General features: G+C 32.2%; 3 protein-coding genes across 3 annotated transcripts; 2 read left to right on the forward strand and 1 right to left on the reverse strand.

The window, feature by feature from the left end:
• Window positions 1-9,752: 9,752 nt before the first annotated feature.
• On the reverse strand, window positions 9,753-10,393 carry LOC145034868 (ubiquitin-ribosomal protein eS31 fusion protein-like). The gene has a single exon (XM_078983423.1). The coding sequence runs from the start codon at window positions 10,345-10,347 to the stop codon at window positions 9,880-9,882; it is 468 nt and encodes a 155-aa protein (XP_078839549.1). The 5' UTR covers window positions 10,348-10,393; the 3' UTR covers window positions 9,753-9,879.
• Window positions 10,394-12,258: 1,865 nt separating this feature from the next.
• CAF2 (RNA-binding CRS1 / YhbY (CRM) domain-containing protein) lies at window positions 12,259-14,655 on the forward strand. Its single transcript, XM_078983424.1, has 5 exons — window positions 12,259-13,158; window positions 13,259-13,386; window positions 13,476-13,701; window positions 13,785-13,912; window positions 14,021-14,655. Exons 1-5 carry the CDS (start codon window positions 12,528-12,530, stop codon window positions 14,519-14,521), a joined length of 1,614 nt encoding a protein of 537 aa, XP_078839550.1. The 5' UTR covers window positions 12,259-12,527; the 3' UTR covers window positions 14,522-14,655.
• An 863-nt stretch (window positions 14,656-15,518) lies between these two features.
• Window positions 15,519-18,443, forward strand: LOC145034870 (uncharacterized). The gene is made up of 10 exons (XM_078983425.1): window positions 15,519-15,715; window positions 16,257-16,611; window positions 16,724-16,757; window positions 16,838-17,059; window positions 17,141-17,230; window positions 17,313-17,378; window positions 17,470-17,561; window positions 17,703-17,750; window positions 17,861-18,034; window positions 18,247-18,443. The coding sequence occupies exons 2-9, from the start codon at window positions 16,283-16,285 to the stop codon at window positions 17,967-17,969; spliced, it is 990 nt and encodes a 329-aa protein (XP_078839551.1). The 5' UTR covers window positions 15,519-15,715; window positions 16,257-16,282; the 3' UTR covers window positions 17,970-18,034; window positions 18,247-18,443.
• Window positions 18,444-19,868: the final 1,425 nt, after the last annotated feature.

The raw sequence follows: 19,868 nt of genomic DNA on the forward strand, positions 1-19,868 counted from the left end.
ACGGGGGCAGAACTTCCGGTCCGAAATCTATTTTTCTCGGAGCCTTTTGGAACTATGGGGACTTTCCTCTAGCACTTAGAAGTTACTAGAGGTTGGGGGAGTTTTAGAGAGAAGTCAGAGAGAGAGAGAGAGAAGGGTTAAGGTGTGAGGAAAATGAGTGAGCCTCGCATGGTATTTATAGGCTGGAAAATGGCTCAAATCGGTGAGTTCTGAACCTCTAACCCGTCGAGTTGGGTGCCAGGTGTCAACATCTGTTGGCAAGGCGTGGGGAGGAAGCAATGGCTCAGATCGCACCATGTCACCCGCTTCGCATCAGCCCATCCTAACTTCTAAATTCCATAACTTTCGCATACAAGCTTCGTTTTCAATGCTCTTTATTTCTACACGTAGGTATTGACAAGATCTACAACTCTTCTTTTGAATACATTGACTAATTCTCGACCGATTTTAAATTTAATAGTATGAGAAGATTACATTGTTTACCGATCGTGTAAAATTCATAAATTCAACATACGGACTCCGCTTTCGACTATCTTTTTATTGTTGAGCTCCTATTAATGAGATCTTCAATTCTCATTTAGGTTGTGTCGGCTAAAATTCGAGCGATCTAAAATTCAAATTTTGGGCTGCGTACTGTTATGCTAAATCATAGAAAAAATCATAACTTCCTCATATTAAGTTAGATTTTGACGTTCTTTTTATGCACGCTCTCGGTTTAACGTATATTACGAATTTCTTTTAGATCCCTATGGCTAAAAAGTAATTTATCAAAAATTCACATTTTATGTTACGCGGTACTGTACCGGTTTAGTCGTAAAACTTCGACGGGTCACAACTTCTTCGTTATAACTCGGATTTCGGTGTTCTTTATATGTAAAGAACTCTTGTGACATATACTATAAATTGGTTAAGATTATTCATTATAAATATTCTTCCATAAAAAAATCATTTTTGGCGCTTATTGTCTTTAATTGACTAGCCTGAATCTACGAGCGTTACACAAGCCTTCTAAAATAATAAATAAATAAATAAAATGAGAATTAGTCAACGGAGTCAAACAAAAGTTGTATATCTTGTTGATAGCTACATATGGATATAAATAATGTCAAAAATATACTTCGTATTAAGAAGTGAATTTTTGAAGTTTTCCCGAGTGTGCCACACACAAGTTTCTAGAAGTCATCACGTCGAACCAACGAAAACCTGCCACGTGTCGCAATCAGGAGGGCCGACATGTCCAAGGCGCGGCGTGCCTCCCCAAGTTTCATCCTATAAATAAATGTTATTGCCCATTCGATTCCCCACACCATTCTAACTTTCTCTCTCGATTTTCTCTCCATTTTGGCCGACAAATCTCTTTAGTCTTTAAGATTTTAGCAAAGCTATGGGGTCCCTGAGTGCCTAACATCAGTAGCTATCAGGTCGAATTTCTGCCAGTGCAAATTTCCATACTTTTTTCATGAAAATATCTGTAAGTTAAGCCACACTTGTATCACTTTCATTTTAACTTATATTTATGTTCTTAGTCGTTATTTTATGAACCTATAAATAAGATTTATCAATGGTTCCAAGTCTTTATATTGATTAATCTATTACAGGAATGATGTCTACACTGGATTTACTAAGGTGTTGAAAGTGAGATTTCAAAATTGTATACTTTGTATACCAAACGGACCTTGCCTTCGATATGATCCTACCTGGTTATTCCTTACTTGATAGATCTTGATGTAGACATTGAGATTAGTGAAGAATCTAGACTATCATTAGTCACCAAGAGTATTAGGCTAAGACTCAGTATAAATCATACTTAGGTCACGTTAAAGGAAAAGTCGAGGTGTTTGGCAAAGCGTTGCCGAAGTCTCCATTTACCTACCTAAGTCTGGTGAGTGCATAGTCTTTTTCATGAACATGATCTTAGAACAAGTATTAATTAAAGTATTTAAATATATGTCAAAGAGATTGTATGTGAGTTATATACTTATTGCTAAGAATATGTGTTGAAATCGTATTTGATGATATACGATATGCGAACCAGATATTGTTATATAATAGGAGTGTTTATTAGAAAGGAGGGTAAAAGCATATTAATACCTAAAATACTTTATGTCAAATAAACACACTAAGGTAAAATAGCGTTGCCTAAAGCGGAGTTGGTATTAGGAGTTGAGCGTTCTAATCTTACCGAGAGATAATATAAGACTTGTAAAGGAGGCTTAAGTTTGATATTGGGTAACATCTTCATAAGAGTAAGTGTGAGGTGTGAACGGAGAGTAGAATTCTGACATTGATGATCCAAGAGTATGTACTAGGTATAGTCATTCATTCTTGATCCGAGAGTATGCATTGGGTACAATCATTCATTCATGATATGAGAGTATGGACTGGGTACAGTCATTCATCGCTGATCCGGGAATGTGGATTAGGTATAGTTATTTACTATTTATCTGAGAGCATGGATTAGGTACAGTCATTTACCTAATCCGAGAGTGTGGATTAGGTATAATAGTTGAAGTGTTCCATTTTTTTAGCTATTGTCTCCATTGATCCTCGACTACTGCTAAGAAATCCCCGAGGGAGCGTAGTCAAATTATTGTTCACATTATTCTTTCCAGATAAACGTCGCAAGGTCGTATAGGATCAATATGTGAGGACCGACGGGATGGGGTAGATTGCTTACATGAGATATATATAATAGTTGATCATACAGATTTTTAATATATATGTATATTATATAACATTGTGGGATTGAAATCTCTATGTACTTACCAGGTTTCCCAAACTGACCCACTCAGTTTCTTTGTATCACATGTATCGATACGAAAGTATTTTTAATGTTTGGATTTGATGAGAGATTAAAGGAAATTTAGGTCATTGGATATTGTAAAGTCAATAATGATTACGTTTACGTTTACGTTTATGTTTCTTGTATCAGTTATGACATCCCAAAATTATAATAGTCAATGAAAAACATTTCTTCGAAAATACTTTTATGGGACAAATTTTGCATTTATAAATAAACTATGTTTTTAAAATAAGCATAAATAAAAATATCTTTTCTACCATGAAAATGAGAATGTCATAGAATACATTCATATTTTTGAAGGTTCAACATGTCCCCATAACATGATATAGAGAAACTATAGAATACATTCATATTTTTTAAGGTTCAACATGTCCCCATAACATGATATAGAGAAACTACTGAGAAGGTAACTCCTGAAGTAATATGGAAGAATGTTTTATGAATTGATAAAGTTATGATTATGTGAGAGTTATATTTCAGATTATTCTTGTTGTATACAAACGTTATTATGTTTTTACTATTCAAGTCATAAAACCTAATAGAAATCTATGTCGATCAATGACACACTCGTACTCTTATAAACATATGAATTGCATCATTTTTGTTTTACTTTTGATCAAATTCAAAAGAATAAAATATTAAAGAAGATAGTGTTAACATATTTAACTGTAATTTATATTACCTAAAAAACAGATGGTATCTTCTCTTTTCAATGCTTTGATAGTTAAAAATTAAAATATATAGGTCCTTAAACAAAGCAGATAACACCTATATATGATTATGCAAATTAGAATTAAAATGTGAACAAAAGGTTTTTTCGGAACACATATTTTTGTTTATTTTACTTATAGTAAATAAAATTTAATATTGAAAAGTAAAGTAACATGGATTTGGATGAAATAAATGCAAGCAATTTAGTAAGGATAAATTCTTCATGTGATGTAATTTAGTGGGTGTTCAAAATGTCCTCACTTTTTCCCCCTTAATTAGCTCCATTTTAATGCTTTTCTCACCTACTTAACTGTGAAACCAGCTTCACTTGCCCATGTGCATGCACGTGCGTTTTAACACGCCCTTACTTGTATATATGTTGACTTTGACCGATTTATTTTCGGAAGGAGTTTGTATAAAAAGGAATGTAATTCAGCAAATTATATTTAAAGTAGTTATAATATTTTTAAAAAAAAAATGTGTAACAGTGGCGGATCCAGAAGGAAAACTAAACGGGTCCATTATTTGTTAAAAATATATAATAGTATAAAATTCTAAATTTTTTAAAAATATTGTGTTTTTTTATAATAAAAACAAATGACTATATGAGCTATTTGGAGGGAGTTTTAATATTAAATATGGTGCGACCCACTTTTAAATAGGGTCCATGCACCCCACTAAATTGGTTTGCATCCGCTACCGTAACAGATCAGCTTCTTATATAAAAACAGAGGTCATATTAAAATCCACCTTTTCTGTATATCACAAAACTAGTCTACCGATACCACGAATGTCGTCGATAAGCCACATAGGAGTTAGAATACAAAACTAGTTATTATTAGCCCCATTACTGCTAAACACCCTCATATAGTTATATGATATGTCTCAAAATAACGTTTACTTAACAACGAGAATAAAACGTTTCTCAAAAATATGTACGAGAAGTCCCAAGTAGTCTTATTCCTCCAAATTGCATATCCTTAACTCGCTTTCTCTAACTACTCTTATAGGCATCTTCCTCTTGAGTTACATGTCCAAAATAATATGTTAGATTGTGAAGATATAAAATAACAATGTATATAGGCTACTCAAAAACTAGTTTTTCTTAGCTTTTAAAAAAGATACATAGTTTTCTCAAAAGTTTATCTATACATGTAATATTTTATTATCTAAAACGTACACTACGATAAATGAATTCAAAACATCTAAAAAAACAGGTCTGAAGACACGAGGACATCAATGCTTCTCAAATGATTTCTTTAAATGCTTTTTCATGATTTAAATATGCAAGGCAAATTCACAATGCTTGTGTTTTCTCTATAAGTGTGTGTATTACATATATGTACTATATTTCTCAAATTTGCCACAAAACAGAGATAAAAGTCTGGAAAAAAAAAAAGGATGGTTTGGGTGGATGGAACATATTGATCGATTGACAAATGGATCAACTAGACTCTTCCATAAGATGAATCATATGGATCGAATATGTAGCTAGAGATGACAAATGGATGGATCATATTGACACACTCATGATGGATCATATAGATGGACACATATAGATCATATGAATAAACCTATATGATGGATTTATTGGATAGATTAATTGGATGGTGTATTGGATGACCGATTGGACAAGTCCAATAGATTGATCTAATAAGTGGATTAGATGGAAGGATCTAATGAATGGATTGGATGGAAGAATGTTATGAACAGGACAGATAGGGTGCACATATGGATGGGATAAATTGATTAATCATAATTAATGAACAAAGTAGATTGATTAGTTAGATATAATAGATTGATGGATGGAATAGATCTATCATATATATTAGTCCGATGAATCAATTAGGTTGGAATAGATCTATCAAATATATTAACCGTATGGAAAAGATCTATCACCCATGTTAATTTAAAAGAATATATAGGGTATCAATTATACATCCTATGGATAAATCGATTGGATTAATTGATTGTTTGGATCAATTAGATGTATACAATTTGATAGATTCGAGGAATAGATCAATAGAGAACAGAAAGAGAGATGTGATGGATGGATTCCTTTAATGTCATTTAAGAGCATAACTTTATATATATATATATATATATATATATATATATATATATATATATATATATATATATATATATATATATATATATATATATATATATATATATATATATATATATATATATATATATATATATATCCTTTTTTTCCCCACCTTAAATAGCACTTGAGAACTTGCTTTATTTTCTTTCTTTTCTTTACATTCCTTTAAAAAAGAACATTGTTTTTCACATATTTACTTTCTTTTTTCGTCCTTAAATAAACTCAATAACAAAGTGTTAGTAATATTTAGGGGTGAACAAAAACCGAACTGCAAACTGAAAAAAACCGAATAAACCGAAACCGAAATGAAAACCAACGGTGCAGTTTTTAGTTTTGCAAAAATCGCAAAAACCGAACCACACCATATATATATATATATATATATATATATATATATATATATATATATATATATATATATATATATATATATATTAAGTGTTGATATTTATAAAAACGAAGAGCTCATGTCAATTAAAATTTCTATAAATATGAATATCTATCTTATCATATGATTATTGTATATTTTAAGCATACATATAGTGATATTTACAAGAACAAATAATGTTTATTATATTTTTTAACATTTTAATATTAAAAGTACTAGTTATGATAGTATCATTTTTATCAATACATTAATTGATAGTATTGTAAGTATCTATGAAACAAATATTATATTTAATTTGTATTATATTCAAATATTAGAAGCATGTTGGATGAGTGGTTATGTTTTTTGATTTCAAACCAAGAGGTGGTGATATAGTTCATCTCCAAGATATCCATTGAGCTTTAATTTTGTCAGCCTTATAAGAGTATCCTTTATCGCATTTGAGATAAAACTTTCACCATTCTCACATTTCATAATAGAGAGTCAAGTCTATATCTTTTAACCCACATCTTTGAGGAGTCGCACATTACTAGGGATGAAAATTTTGGTGCTCCTCATCTCTATATAAAGTTTCTCAAAAAAATGATTAACATTTCTCATCAGAGTTAAAATAACTCGTTGAGTTACCTGAGTTTTAGTAAAAAGGCAAAATAAAAACCAAATAAAAAAATTGACAAAAAACCGCAAAGCAAAAACCGAACCACAAAAAACCGAAAAAAAAACCCGCAAAAACCGAACCGCATAAAAACCTAACGGTGCGGTTTCTAAACTTCACAAAACTGAAGTTGCGGTTTTCGGTTCGATTTTGATCAAAAACTGCACCGAATCACACCATGCTTGTAGGGATGGCAACGGGGCGGGTTTGGGACGGGTTTTGGTAATCCCGCCCCCGTCCCCGAATATCAAAATCGATCCCATCACCGGTTCGATTCCCAACAGGTATCCGTTTACCAAACACTATCGGGTCTGCGGGTATCCCAACGGGGTAACGGGGATCCCCGTTTAACATTCAAATTAAAAATAATTTTGATGAAATGAGAATACAAACCATTAGACTTAGTGATGCAAACATAAATTCATATCCAAAATAATTTTGATAATTTACAAAACTACTAAGAGAATACATATTTGTTCTGATACATAAGTGGTTACTAGTGGCAACAAAAACAATAAAGACACTAGCATTCATAAACCATAATATCACTATTACTCTAAGTAATATGAATAAAAAAAATGTCAAAACACTAACATTACAAATAAACACAAAGCTATCTCAAGAAATTATCTTTAAATCGTTCACAACAAAAAAGATAACTCAAAGAAATTAATATATATATATATATATATATATATATATATATATATATATATATATATATATATATATATATATATATTAACGGTTTCAGGTAACGGGTTTCGGTTTCGGTTTTGGTTTCGGGTAATCGGGACGGGTATTTTGTTTACCGTCCCCGTAACCAAACCCGCGAAATTTTTCTAAAAGCATACCAAACCCGATCCCGATCCCAATTAACCGACCCCAAACCCGACCCTAATATGTCGGTTTTCGGTTTTCACCATCGGGTTCGGTTTCTTTTGCCATCCCTGCATGCTTGTCCCTAGTAATATTAAAGTTTTAAATATTCTTAATTCTTTAGTAATTAACTATTTCTATTATATATTTAATGGCATTAGATTTTATTAAGTATAATGACTATATAATATTTCCTTTGCTTTTTATTTTTATAAGTGTAACTTAATAATTTTTTTTTTCGTATTATATATATATATATATATATATATATATATATATATATATATATATATATATATATATATATATATATATATATATATATATATATATATATATCGAATGGATATATCAATAGATTAAATGATCAATGGGTCGAAATGATGAATTAATCGGATGGATAAGATGGATAGATCAATGAGATGTACTACTGATTAATCAGATGGGTGGATTGAACATACTGACTAAATGATGGATTAGATAGATGGATCGATTGAGTAAAAAAACATAGATCATATATATATGGCATGGTGGATTAATAAGGACTAATCAAATGAAATGATTGAATCAAATGGATGGATCGGTTCAATTGGTCGTGGATGGATTAAATAGACAAATGGACCAGATGATTACCGATTGGATTGATCAAATAATCGGATAAGATTTGATGGAATGGATGAGTATAATGGATAAATGAGTAAATCAGATGGACGGATATTGATTGACTTGGAGGGAGGATTGGATGGATTAATTTGACATATTAGTGATAAAATAACAATTAAATGCATCGTATGGATAAATCAGATAGATGGATCGAGTGGAAGGAGTTGATTGACTAATCTATCGAATGGACTGATTAAACACATTGTATACATTTATCGGATGGATAGATATTGTGGATATGCATAAATGTATAGGCAATGTATATAGGCTGATTGAATGGATACAAGTCGACACTATGTCAACGTCAATTGGAAAGTCCATTGGGTCGCACAACTAGGCGAGTAATGAATGATAGGATTGATTTTAAGGACGATATGTAGACTTCATGTGTGGAAGTACCGCTAAAAGACTAATTGTTGTGGACTAAAAACGTCCAGACCATACCAACCCATGCATCAAAAGGGTTCACACCCTAAGCATATAGTTAGCCTTAATGTTTAGCTTTTTAAGTACAACTTTGCCCAACTTGTGTGCATTAAATTTGAAGCACTATAAAGGGTTATGATAGGGGTTTGTGAGGAACTAGACATCATATTCATATTGTGAGCTTGAGTGTTCTACGAGCTAGCAAACACTTGTTCATAGTACTAAAGTTTTGCATGTGTGTGATACCAACAAAAGGAGGTTGTTTTGGCTCCTTATCCATCGCTATACATGGACATTCAACACTTATCAACCAAAAAGCACCTAAATGCATATGATCGCATGGTTTATCAATTCAAGATGGATGGTTATTTTGCGTAGGTCATGTTTCAATTGCTTTGTTCATAACTACTATAACTAAATCGAAACCCTAAAGTGGCATTTGAGTCTCCCATTAAAACAATAATAGCATAATACATGCTCACGTTGCATGATACTTATGACTTTTTTCTAAAGTTTCACTGGTGTTGCAAGGATATACTTAAAAACTTGTTTTATATGTAATAGGTTCATGCATGACACTTGATTTTTGTATGTATTATGTACATCACATGGGAAGTAGAGGTCGTGTGTTAGATGTCATGGATTCATACATGTTTATTTATGGTCACAACAGATTGGTTGGTAGACAATGATTTTAGTTGGGATCCTTTGTTATATTTGAGCTCTTGATTTATTTATTAGAAAATTTCTAATTGATTGGTAAGATAATCCTATGTCAATGGTCCAAGGAATTCTATACATAAAAATATTCTATATATCAATATCTGATGATGCCAGAAGCAATGAGAGGGATTGCTGAAAAAAAAACAAAGAACATCGAGAAGTTGTTTGGAAAACTAATATTGCAAAGGTCGGTTTTGGTTAGCAAGGCTGGATTATTCTGATCGAGGATATCGTCTAAACATGTTTCATAAGCATTTATCAATTAGCTCCAATCAAGAAAACCTAAAAATTCAGAATAACAATAAGTTTTAAACATAATCACGACACCTACAGGAGTAGCTAAGTAGTAAACATATCGTTGTAAAACAGTTTAGATAGTTTGAAATGTTGATAAACAAAAGCATTCAGTTTCATCAATTCAAAAACAACCATAGAAATCCAGGTTTACCACAAGATATAACAAGAAAACTCAGAATTATAATTCATAACTCAAAAAACGACGATGAACACTTATCTAATCAAGCCTTCTCCTTCTGGTAGACGTAAGTGAGACCACACTTGCCGCAATAGTGCCTATCGAAGTGGTTAGCCATGAAAGTCCCAGCACCACACTCAGCATTAGGACACTCTTTCCTCAACCTCTGCACCTTTCCGGAATCATCAACCTTGTAGAACTGCAACACGCTCAACTTAACCTTCTTGTGCTTATGCTTGATCTTCTTCGGCTTGGTGTAGGTCTTCTTCTTGCGCTTCTTTGCGCCACCACGGAGACGGAGAACCAGGTGGAGGGTTGACTCCTTCTGGATGTTGTAGTCGGCAAGGGTTCTGCCGTCCTCAAGTTGTTTCCCGGCGAAAATAAGACGCTGCTGGTCCGGTGGGATACCTTCCTTGTCTTGGATCTTCGCCTTCACATTGTCGATTGTGTCGGAGGATTCAACTTCCAACGTAATCGTCTTCCCCGTTAGGGTTTTCACGAAGATCTGCATTTTTGCCGAATTGTACTGATACGGCTTGATTAGGGTTGGAAGATGGTTTTGTAGGAAGCAAAAAAAAAAATCAAATTGGGCATTTGAGGGCCATCGTCGTGAAAAAGAAAGCCCTACTCTTCAATTTGGGCTCTTGAGGTTGAAATCGTTGACTCGTACTTAGACTATTTAAGGCCCATTTTGGTCGATTTGAACATAAAACTGTTTTTTTTAATGTGCTTTCTCTTTTGTATAGTGGAATGTATATTGTTTTGGAACTTCTACTATCTGCAATATACTGATTTAGCCCAAAAAACTTTATAAAAAAAATTGACATCTCATTACATTTTTAATCCCATCATAATTACCTATTTTTTTTACTTCCAAATTACTTTTTTTACTGGAAATACCATTAAAAAAACAGAATTTATCATTATATTGTTATTTATACAGGATTAATATTTAATATTCTTAACTCTTATAATTAAGGAGAAAGGAGTAGGACGAAAGGACAGATTATTGAAGACATCGCAAAAACTTTGGAGAAAGGAGTAGGAAGAAAGGATTTAATGGTATTCTTGATGGTTGTGATTAGAAGAAAGGGGAAGAAGAAAGATTTTGATGGGTGTTGGGTGGAGAAAATGGAGGTGAATAGGGGTTGTTTATGTAGGTATTAGAGAAGACGATGAACGGTAACACCCACATATACACACAATCATTTCCGAAACGTAGTAATTTGCAGGTATGTTTGTGTTTATCGAGTTTTACAACAAAAGAGCCAAGATCATTAGAAAAATTAAAAGAGTGTGTTTTATTGCTAGCAAAACCCACATATACATGCACATGGTATCTGTGTATATATGTGTTTGTGTGATTTGTTCCTCAACAGTCGTAGCCACAAAGGAAAAAATCAAAGAGGAGTTTCTATTCGAATGAAGTTGGCAGAAAACGATGGTTATTTGAATCAAAAATAAAACATGGTGATTGATTCAATGGTTTCAACTTCAGTGAGTTAGATAGCTTGTGCGTGACCTGCAGTCTATGCTATCAATAGCGTACTATAGCGCTTTGAGGTGTTATTAAACCGCTATTTTGAAATAGCGTTTATAAATAGCAGTAACGCTATTAGCGGCGCTATCGACCGCTATTTACCGCGAAACCCATCAGCGCTATAGCAACACTACACCCGCTTTTACAATTGCATACATATTTGACTACTTTAACAAAGAAAAAAACGATTGTATGTTATTTCAATATTAAATCTTTATTTTTTTTAACTAGTCCACTACACTTTTTGTCTTAATAAGTCCAAATAATAAATATAATTAATTACAAATTACAAATCAACAAATAACAACTTCCTTTTCTGTCCGTTTCAGTACTTAGAAACCACAAACGACTTAAGCTGTAATGATATTTTGATACTTTTTAGTTTTCATATAACTATATTAGAAAGAATATTATATATAGATTACGTTATGTTTTTATATGATTTTTATGATATTAATTACGTATAGTATTAATAATCTAATATATAAATTTTGTATAAATATATAATATAAATTATATACATAATATTAAAAAACCGCTATATCACTATCATACCACCGCGATAACCGCGATTTCAAATAGCGGAATATGACCGCTATTGAAATTTGGACCTTGATAACTGCTTAGCCTCCAGTTGACTGGGAAACCTTTAAAACGGCATAAATGCAAAAACTATATCAAATATCGGGCTTTAATGAACCCAAGAAACATCAAAGGATAAAACTCATAATTTATTAAAAAAAAAAAAAATTTAAGGGCTTTTACGACATTCTTTCCGTATATATACACAGAGATATAGTGATTTATTTAAAGATTCCCAAAATTAAATATCTTTCGGTATATATACACAGAGATATAGTGATTTATTTAAAGTTTCCCAAAATTAAATAACAAAGGAATGACGTCGTATCATCCCTTCAAGATATCTCCAAAATTTCCCCGGTTTGTCTTCATCCAAATGCAAATTGTTCATGATCGACCGTTTTGATTTGCCGGTTTATCTCTTCGTCTGAACTGATGACTGAATGTATCCCAACACGAACGACGTCGTATCATGAGTATGAAGATATGGTACGGGTTAGTCTCCCTTGTCTATTTTTTTCATCTGCAAGTGAAGGAACCTCTGTGAATATCTCTATCTGTAATCGAAAATGGCGATTTTAGCATCTCTCCCAAACCCAAATCTCTTCTCCTCCCTCCCCACACCCCCACCCCCATCCCCATCTCCGAACACCATCAAACCCCCAATCCCGATTCCCAAATATCCACCAGTCCGCAAAGCCCAAAAACCACCACCACCAAAACCCCAATCAAACCCCGCCTTCAAAACCTTCCACCGCCGCTCCAAATACTACAAACCTGTTAGAGATGGTGAAGTTGTTTCCTCCGACGGAGACCGTTCCGTCGTCGTAGGTGAATCCGGTGTATCCTACCAGCTCCCCGGTGCCCCATTTGAATTTCAGTACAGTTACTCCGAAATTCCCCGAGCCAAGCCAATTGCCATTCGTGAGCCAGCCTTTCTGCCATTCGCGCCGCCCACTATGCCAAGGCCTTGGACTGGTAAGGCGCCATTGAAGAAATCAACCAGGAAAATCAAGCTTTTCGAGTCATTGAATCCGGGTAACAATTCCAATTCCAAGCAACTGGAGATGTTGAAACCGTATGAGCTTGGGAATTTTGAGGTGAAGCCGAGGGAGGAAGTGCTTGGGAAGCCACTAAGTAGAGCAGAGAGACTAGAGCTTGTTAAACTTCACATTTCTAGTAATCGCCAGGTCAATCTTGGTAAGATGCACATATAAACAACCTACAAATTGCATATAATCGCGATTACAATTCACTAGTGGAACAGAAATGGTTTTAACTCATAAATTGGATCTTGCAGGAAGGGATGGATTGACGCATAATATGCTGGAACTGATACATTCCCACTGGAGGAGAGATCCTGTCTGTAAAGTCCGATGCCTTGGAGTTCCCACTGTTGACATGAGAAATGTTTGTCGAGTTCTTCAGGTTCTTTAATTCAATCTAACTATCTAAGTAATCAATCTTGGGATTTTCATTTTTCATGTGCTAGTGCTAAAGATTAGTTCAAACAACAGGAGAAGACTGGTGGTAAAATTATTCTTAAAACTGGTGGTGTGCTTTATCTTTTCCGTGGTAGGCACTATGATCATAACACTCGTCCACAATATCCTCTGATGCTATGGAAACCTGCAACCCCAGTTTACCCTAAACTCATACAAGAAGCACCTGAAGGTTTGACTAAAGAAGAAGCCGATGAGTTGAGAATAAAAGGGAAAAAACTTCCCCCAATTTGTAAACTAGGTAACTTCATTACATATCTGCTCATTATAGATTATCGATGCTCAATTTTCACTTCATAGTCTGAATTTCTTTATTCTTTTCAGCTAAAAATGGAGTGTACCTTAATCTAGTAAAAGATGTGAGACAAGCTTTTGAAGAGTCTGCATTGGTGAAGATTGACTGTACAGGGATGCATGCAAGTGATTACAAAAAGCTTGGTGCTAAGTTAAAGGTTTTATCCTGACTTTCTCTATTAAGTTGTTCTCTCTGTATTAAGTCAGAAAAAAAAAAAAAAAGTCATATAATCTATTGATGATGAACGATGTTTTCTTTTCTCTAGGAATTAGTTCCTTGTGTGCTGCTATCTTTTGATGATGAACAAATCTTGATTTGGAGAGGCCATGCTTGGAAATCTATGTACCATGGTGCACCTATATCAGAAAACAACACTGAAATTGACTTATACAAGTCAAAGACAGTATCATCTATTTCAAGCCCAAAAATGACATTGTTATGGAGACGAGCTATTGAGTCAAACAAGGCGATGTTGCTGGAAGATATTGGGGTGGGACCCGATGATCTGTTGAAAGTGGTGGAGGAGTTTGAGACAGTTTCACAGGTGGCAGAGCATTCATATCCTGCAGAAATCGTGTCAAATGAAGATTTTGAAGAGGAGGATTACAGTGAAGATGAGAGTTACTTTGATGAAGATTCTGATGATGAATATGGTGATGTCAGTCAGAAGTCGGCTCCTCCAGGATCATTGCCAGTTGATTTCTTAGCAGAACAGCTGAGGGACAGTGATGAATGGAGGCCAAATGGGAGTTACAGATTAGAGTGATTCTGATTCCGATTCCGATTCTGCTGTATATATATAGTTTCGGAATTCAATCAATTGATTTCGGTGGTTGTAAAAATGAATGACTTTTATTAAGGGCAATCAAAAATGCAATTGGATTTTATGTCCAAAATAAATAGTATTGTAACTGGATTTTGCTATTTTCATTGTTTATAAAATAAATATAGAAAAAAAGATTTTTAACCGTTTTGTTTATGTAATTAAGCTTTCAACTGCAGGGATATATAATGTGCGACTTAACAAATACTTCTTTTTCTATACGTATATATCAATGCATTGATGTGCCAATTCCTCAGAGTTTCTTTTGGATGAATGAAATTGTATATTTGGGGAAACCATATGAGAGAGAAATTTAATTAAATTAATAGTAATTTAAGTGTTATACCAAAATCTAATTGAAATATACACAAAAGGAAAATATTGATGTGTCTTTGTCATATAAATTCCATGTGAACACATCTGGTGACCTATGGACCAAACAAAATTTAGTGAAGGAGGGGAGATAAATGAAAAGGTACATTTTTAATTAATGGCGTTATCCCTTAAATGATACTATATTAAATATATTTATGTAAATGTTATTGGTTAAACAAAATGCCTTGAATGTAACATCTTTTCTATAAAGACAATGATTTAGCATATATATGAAATAGTTTATGTCATTATCTAAATCTAAAAAAAACATACATTATTATTATTATTATTATTATTATTATTATTATTATTATTATTATTATTATTATTATTATTTAATAATCATAATCGTAATTGATGAATTCACTTCGATTCTTTCGTACTTTTATACCAAAAATGATAAGAAATAGAGTTAACTAAAAAGATAGAGATTATATAAGCGAAAGTGAAAGACATAATTATAATCTATTATATATTATATATACATAATAAATTTATTATATTAAATTATTAAAATAAGAAGTTTATTATATTAAATATGTTGTAGAAAATAGAATTACAACGTATGAGCAAAAGTGACCATAGATCGAAATGAATATAGTACACAGTGAAGATGTTGACCTTGATTGGCCGTAGTAGGTTGCGGTTGCGGTTGGTGTTCCTTTACTCAATTCTACTTGCTTTCTTAATGGCGGTTCTCTCTCAATTTCTCAAACCCTAAATCTTTCTGTTTGGAACTCTGATAATCATCAATTATCACAGGTAATTCCACAACTAACCTCTCTGCTATTTCTCAATGTTTCAGCTTCATATTTTCTAATCATATTTTTTTTTTGTTCCTTTCATGGCGTTGTTCTTTAACGTCACAAACCTGCACTCTGTGTTTATGCCTGTTACTCTATCGATATTACATGTTTTTATTCCAAAATTTGAAGCAGAACAGTACACTTTAACCTTTTGATCTCAAATATCAAAGTAAAACTGATATGATTATTCCTACAGCTTTGACGCATGCAATCAGCAATAGTTACTAAGATAGAGCTATAAATTTATGACAAATTATATATCAATTTCGTAAAACGCTAAATTTATCTCTAAAAATCGTAGTGCTGGTTTTGTTTTCTGTAATTTTTGAAACAGTGTGAGACTCTGTATAAATTTTGGTGTAATCATCACAACTTACAACAATTAGGAGCTCCATGGGAATTAACTTGAATTTTGTGTTCATTCTCTAAAGATCATTTAACAAACTACATTATAATCTCATAAAGTGTACTGAATTTTGATATTGAACTTCAAATAGGAGCTGTAAGTTAGCTAGGTCTGGCAATGGCTGATGACACAACAACCCTAAGTTACTGGTTCAACTGGAGATTCTTCCTGTGTGCATTATGGGTCATCATTGCTATGATAGCAGCAGCAATTTTAATTATTAAATATGAAGTCTTCAACAAAAGAACAAGTCACAGAAAAGAAGATGAACATGATGTGGAACCAATTGGGATCTTGTATGAAGATGAAACTTGGAAGACCTCTTTGAAAGCACTCCATCCTGTTTGGCTGCTTGTTTACAGATTAATTGCATTTGGTGTCATGTCAGCACTTCTTATTGCTAATCTGATAACTGCTGGACCTGATGTACTTTTCTTTTACACTCAGTAAGTTGTTACAAATTACAATCCTTTTATGTTTCATAATTAATACACAAACCATTTAGTTATTATATTTTCTAACATATTCCCTTTTGTGGTGTTTCTGATAAACAAACAGGTGGACATTTACTTTGGTGACTGTATATTTTGGGGTATGAAATTCTTGCTAATTATATCTATAACTATAAAAGTTTCCTTTGATGCTGAATCTTTATTTCTAAATATAATGTAGCTTGGATCTTCACTTTCCATTCATGGATGTTATAAATATTGGAATGAAGTTGATGATGATAATAACAATCATGTTTTAGACACAGAAAGAGGCACTTACATTGCTCCCTCAGAGGGATTAAGCTCCCACAGAATCCCCATAAACCCTAACAACAATCACAAAGAAACTCATGATAGAAAGACTGCTGGTATATGTGGATATTTCTTTCAAATACTCTTCCAGGCAAGTTTTTCAAAAAAAATAAAGCTTCAATTTGTGTTATTTCCATTAATACCCTTCCTCACCTTCTCCCTTAATAAACAGATATGTGCAGGAGCTGTTGGACTCACTGATAGTGTCTTTTGGTTCATCATCTATCCGTTTCTTACCCCTACAGGGTACAGTTTAACTTTAGTAAGTCTTTCATGTTCTATGAGCTTATATATAAAACGAGATAAAAACATGGATTTTTGAGGGGTATTTATGTCCATTTCAGTTGGATGTTAGCATGCATTCTCTCAATGCCATTCTCCTCATTATTGACATGATTCTCAATCGTTTAGTAAGTTTCATGTTTCCCATTTACTGTGTTCTTCAATTTTATACTTCTGACTTTACTAACTTGATTTATTTTTTATTTTTTTTTAAATCAGCGATTCCCTTTCTTTCGTTTGGCCTATTTTGGTCTATGGACATGTATATTTGTCATTTTCCAATGGATTGTTCATGCTTGTGTATCAATGTGGTAAGCCCAGATCTTTATTTTATATATTTAAAATGATTTGTGTAAATATTAGTTTCTTCATATATATAAAAAATGGTGAAAACCAACCCTTTGGTCTATGTATGTTTTTATTTATATATTTACATGATGTTCTTATTGCAGGTGGCCATATTCCTTTCTTGATTTATCATCTCCATATGCTCCCATTTGGTATCTTCCTATCTGAATTTACATTTTGTTAAACATCTTTGATGATTATAAATTTGATTTAACAGGCTTTCTACATACTATTTACTACATATATATATTTATTTTTGCAGGTATTTAGGAGTGGGATTGATTCATCTCCCTGCTTATGGCATCTTTGCACTCTTAGTTAGAGGGAAGCAACTTTTATTATCAAGATTTCTTGACACAAATGGAGCTTAATGTAGCAGGAACTCAACCATTTTACTTTTAAAAAAAATAAAGGAATTAACTCAAAGATCCTAAAGGTTAGATTCTCCTTTCTTAAAATTTACTTTTGGAAATGACTTGTATCTGATGCAATGAAACTTGTACTTTGATAATATGCAAAAGAAGGTCTCAATTTTGTGTAGAATTTAGTTATTGTGTCATATAAATGAGAGGACTTGTCTTATGAAAATGAATTTGATTACTGAAAAATATAGTTTGTTAATATTAATTTTCCTTTTGGTTAGTACAGGAGTTGGTGAGTGGAAGATGCAGAATCTCAATTATGTGATGTAAATTAGGGATTCTAATTGCATTTCTAATTTCTGTTGTATGTTTAAATTAGGAAAACATATTATTAGCCATATTAATGTAAACATGTCTCTTTATTTTATATATATTGTAGATAGTGTCGTCACACATAAATTATGGATGACAATTTCTCACTCATTTGTGTTATGTTTCCTTTGAGTACACGAAAAATAACTTGATTAAAAAATGAAGCTTGTCAAAAGAATTAATCGGGTCAAATTTCTGCTGTCAGTCAAACCAATCATAATAAAAAAAATTACATATTTATTGGTGAATATGTTTTTCATAATTAATTAAAGATATATTTGTAAAAAAAATTAAAACTTTCTAAAAAACTAATCTAAGTACTCTACTTTTTTACTTGTTAAACTTAACAACTTAAAAAAAATTCAAAAATTAAACTAATATATCAACTACTTGTAGCACACAAAATATAACCTTTAACCCGTCTATTTTGTATTTTTGTTGCATCTCACTAGTATTATGTATACTTTTAAATATGATAGCAAAAATATGTGAAATCATGCTAGGTTTGATGGGACCTTAATTGCCTCAATTTTTTGACAATGATATTTGATATCTTATAATGATAAAAATATGTTAACTTATAAATCAAATTGCATTTTAATTTTGTGTAAACTCAAATTAAAATAAATATATAAATATATGGTCTAAATGTATTGTTATAATTATGATTAAGGAATTAATTAGGAGTAAATAGAGAAATTATAGAATTTTAATACCAAAACTCATCACTTTGATTAGAGACATAAATTTGGACTTTTGAGTTAACTATAAAGGTTACAAACTTGGGTATTATAAAAGACACGAGAAATAGAGTGGAATGCCCACAAAAATTGCAAGCAATGTTTGAGAAACAAAACAGAAATAGGGGTTTGAAGTTCGGGAAGGTTTTCGGAGCTATTTTAGAAATTAAGGTATGTCTTTTTGATTTGAGCTTGATTAAGTTGTTTTAGTATGAACCTATTACGTATTTTGGTTTCATCATATGTCTCTCTTCGGCCAAGGAATAACCGAATTTGATGAAACACAAGTGTTAAGTTTTGGTAAAAGAAACCGTGCAGCTTTAAAAATAAAAGAAAATTAGTAGTCTCCTTTGTCGATGATGGTGGCAGTACCAAGGTCTATAGTTTGATAGGTCGGGCACAATGCATCACTTACTTTTTCTTTTTCAAATGCCACTTACAAACTCATCTCATTTTCTTTTAATTAAAGTGGTATTTATACAAGTAGTCTCTATCTTTTTAATAAGTTGCTGATTTTAATTTTCTACAAATTTCATATGATATTAAAAGTTGCGAAAGTGATCCCTATAGTTTATATGATTTGACAGTTTCCATTTTTCCTAAACTAAACTCATGTTTTCTTTTAAACGTGGAAACATAAACTACATAAACGGTCCTTACTGTTTTCAAATTTTCTAATTAATAGTATTTTTAATTATTGTTATTTTGTGATTTACTTGTTTTAACATTTGAGTATTAGTTTATGAAGGTAAAATCTTATCAATATGGAGATTTAATATATATATATATATATATA

Source organism: Lactuca saligna, chromosome 3 (assembly GCF_052625555.1).
Source record: "Lactuca saligna cultivar CGN05327 chromosome 3, ASM5262555v1, whole genome shotgun sequence".
Taxonomy (NCBI): Eukaryota; Viridiplantae; Streptophyta; class Magnoliopsida; order Asterales; family Asteraceae; genus Lactuca; species Lactuca saligna.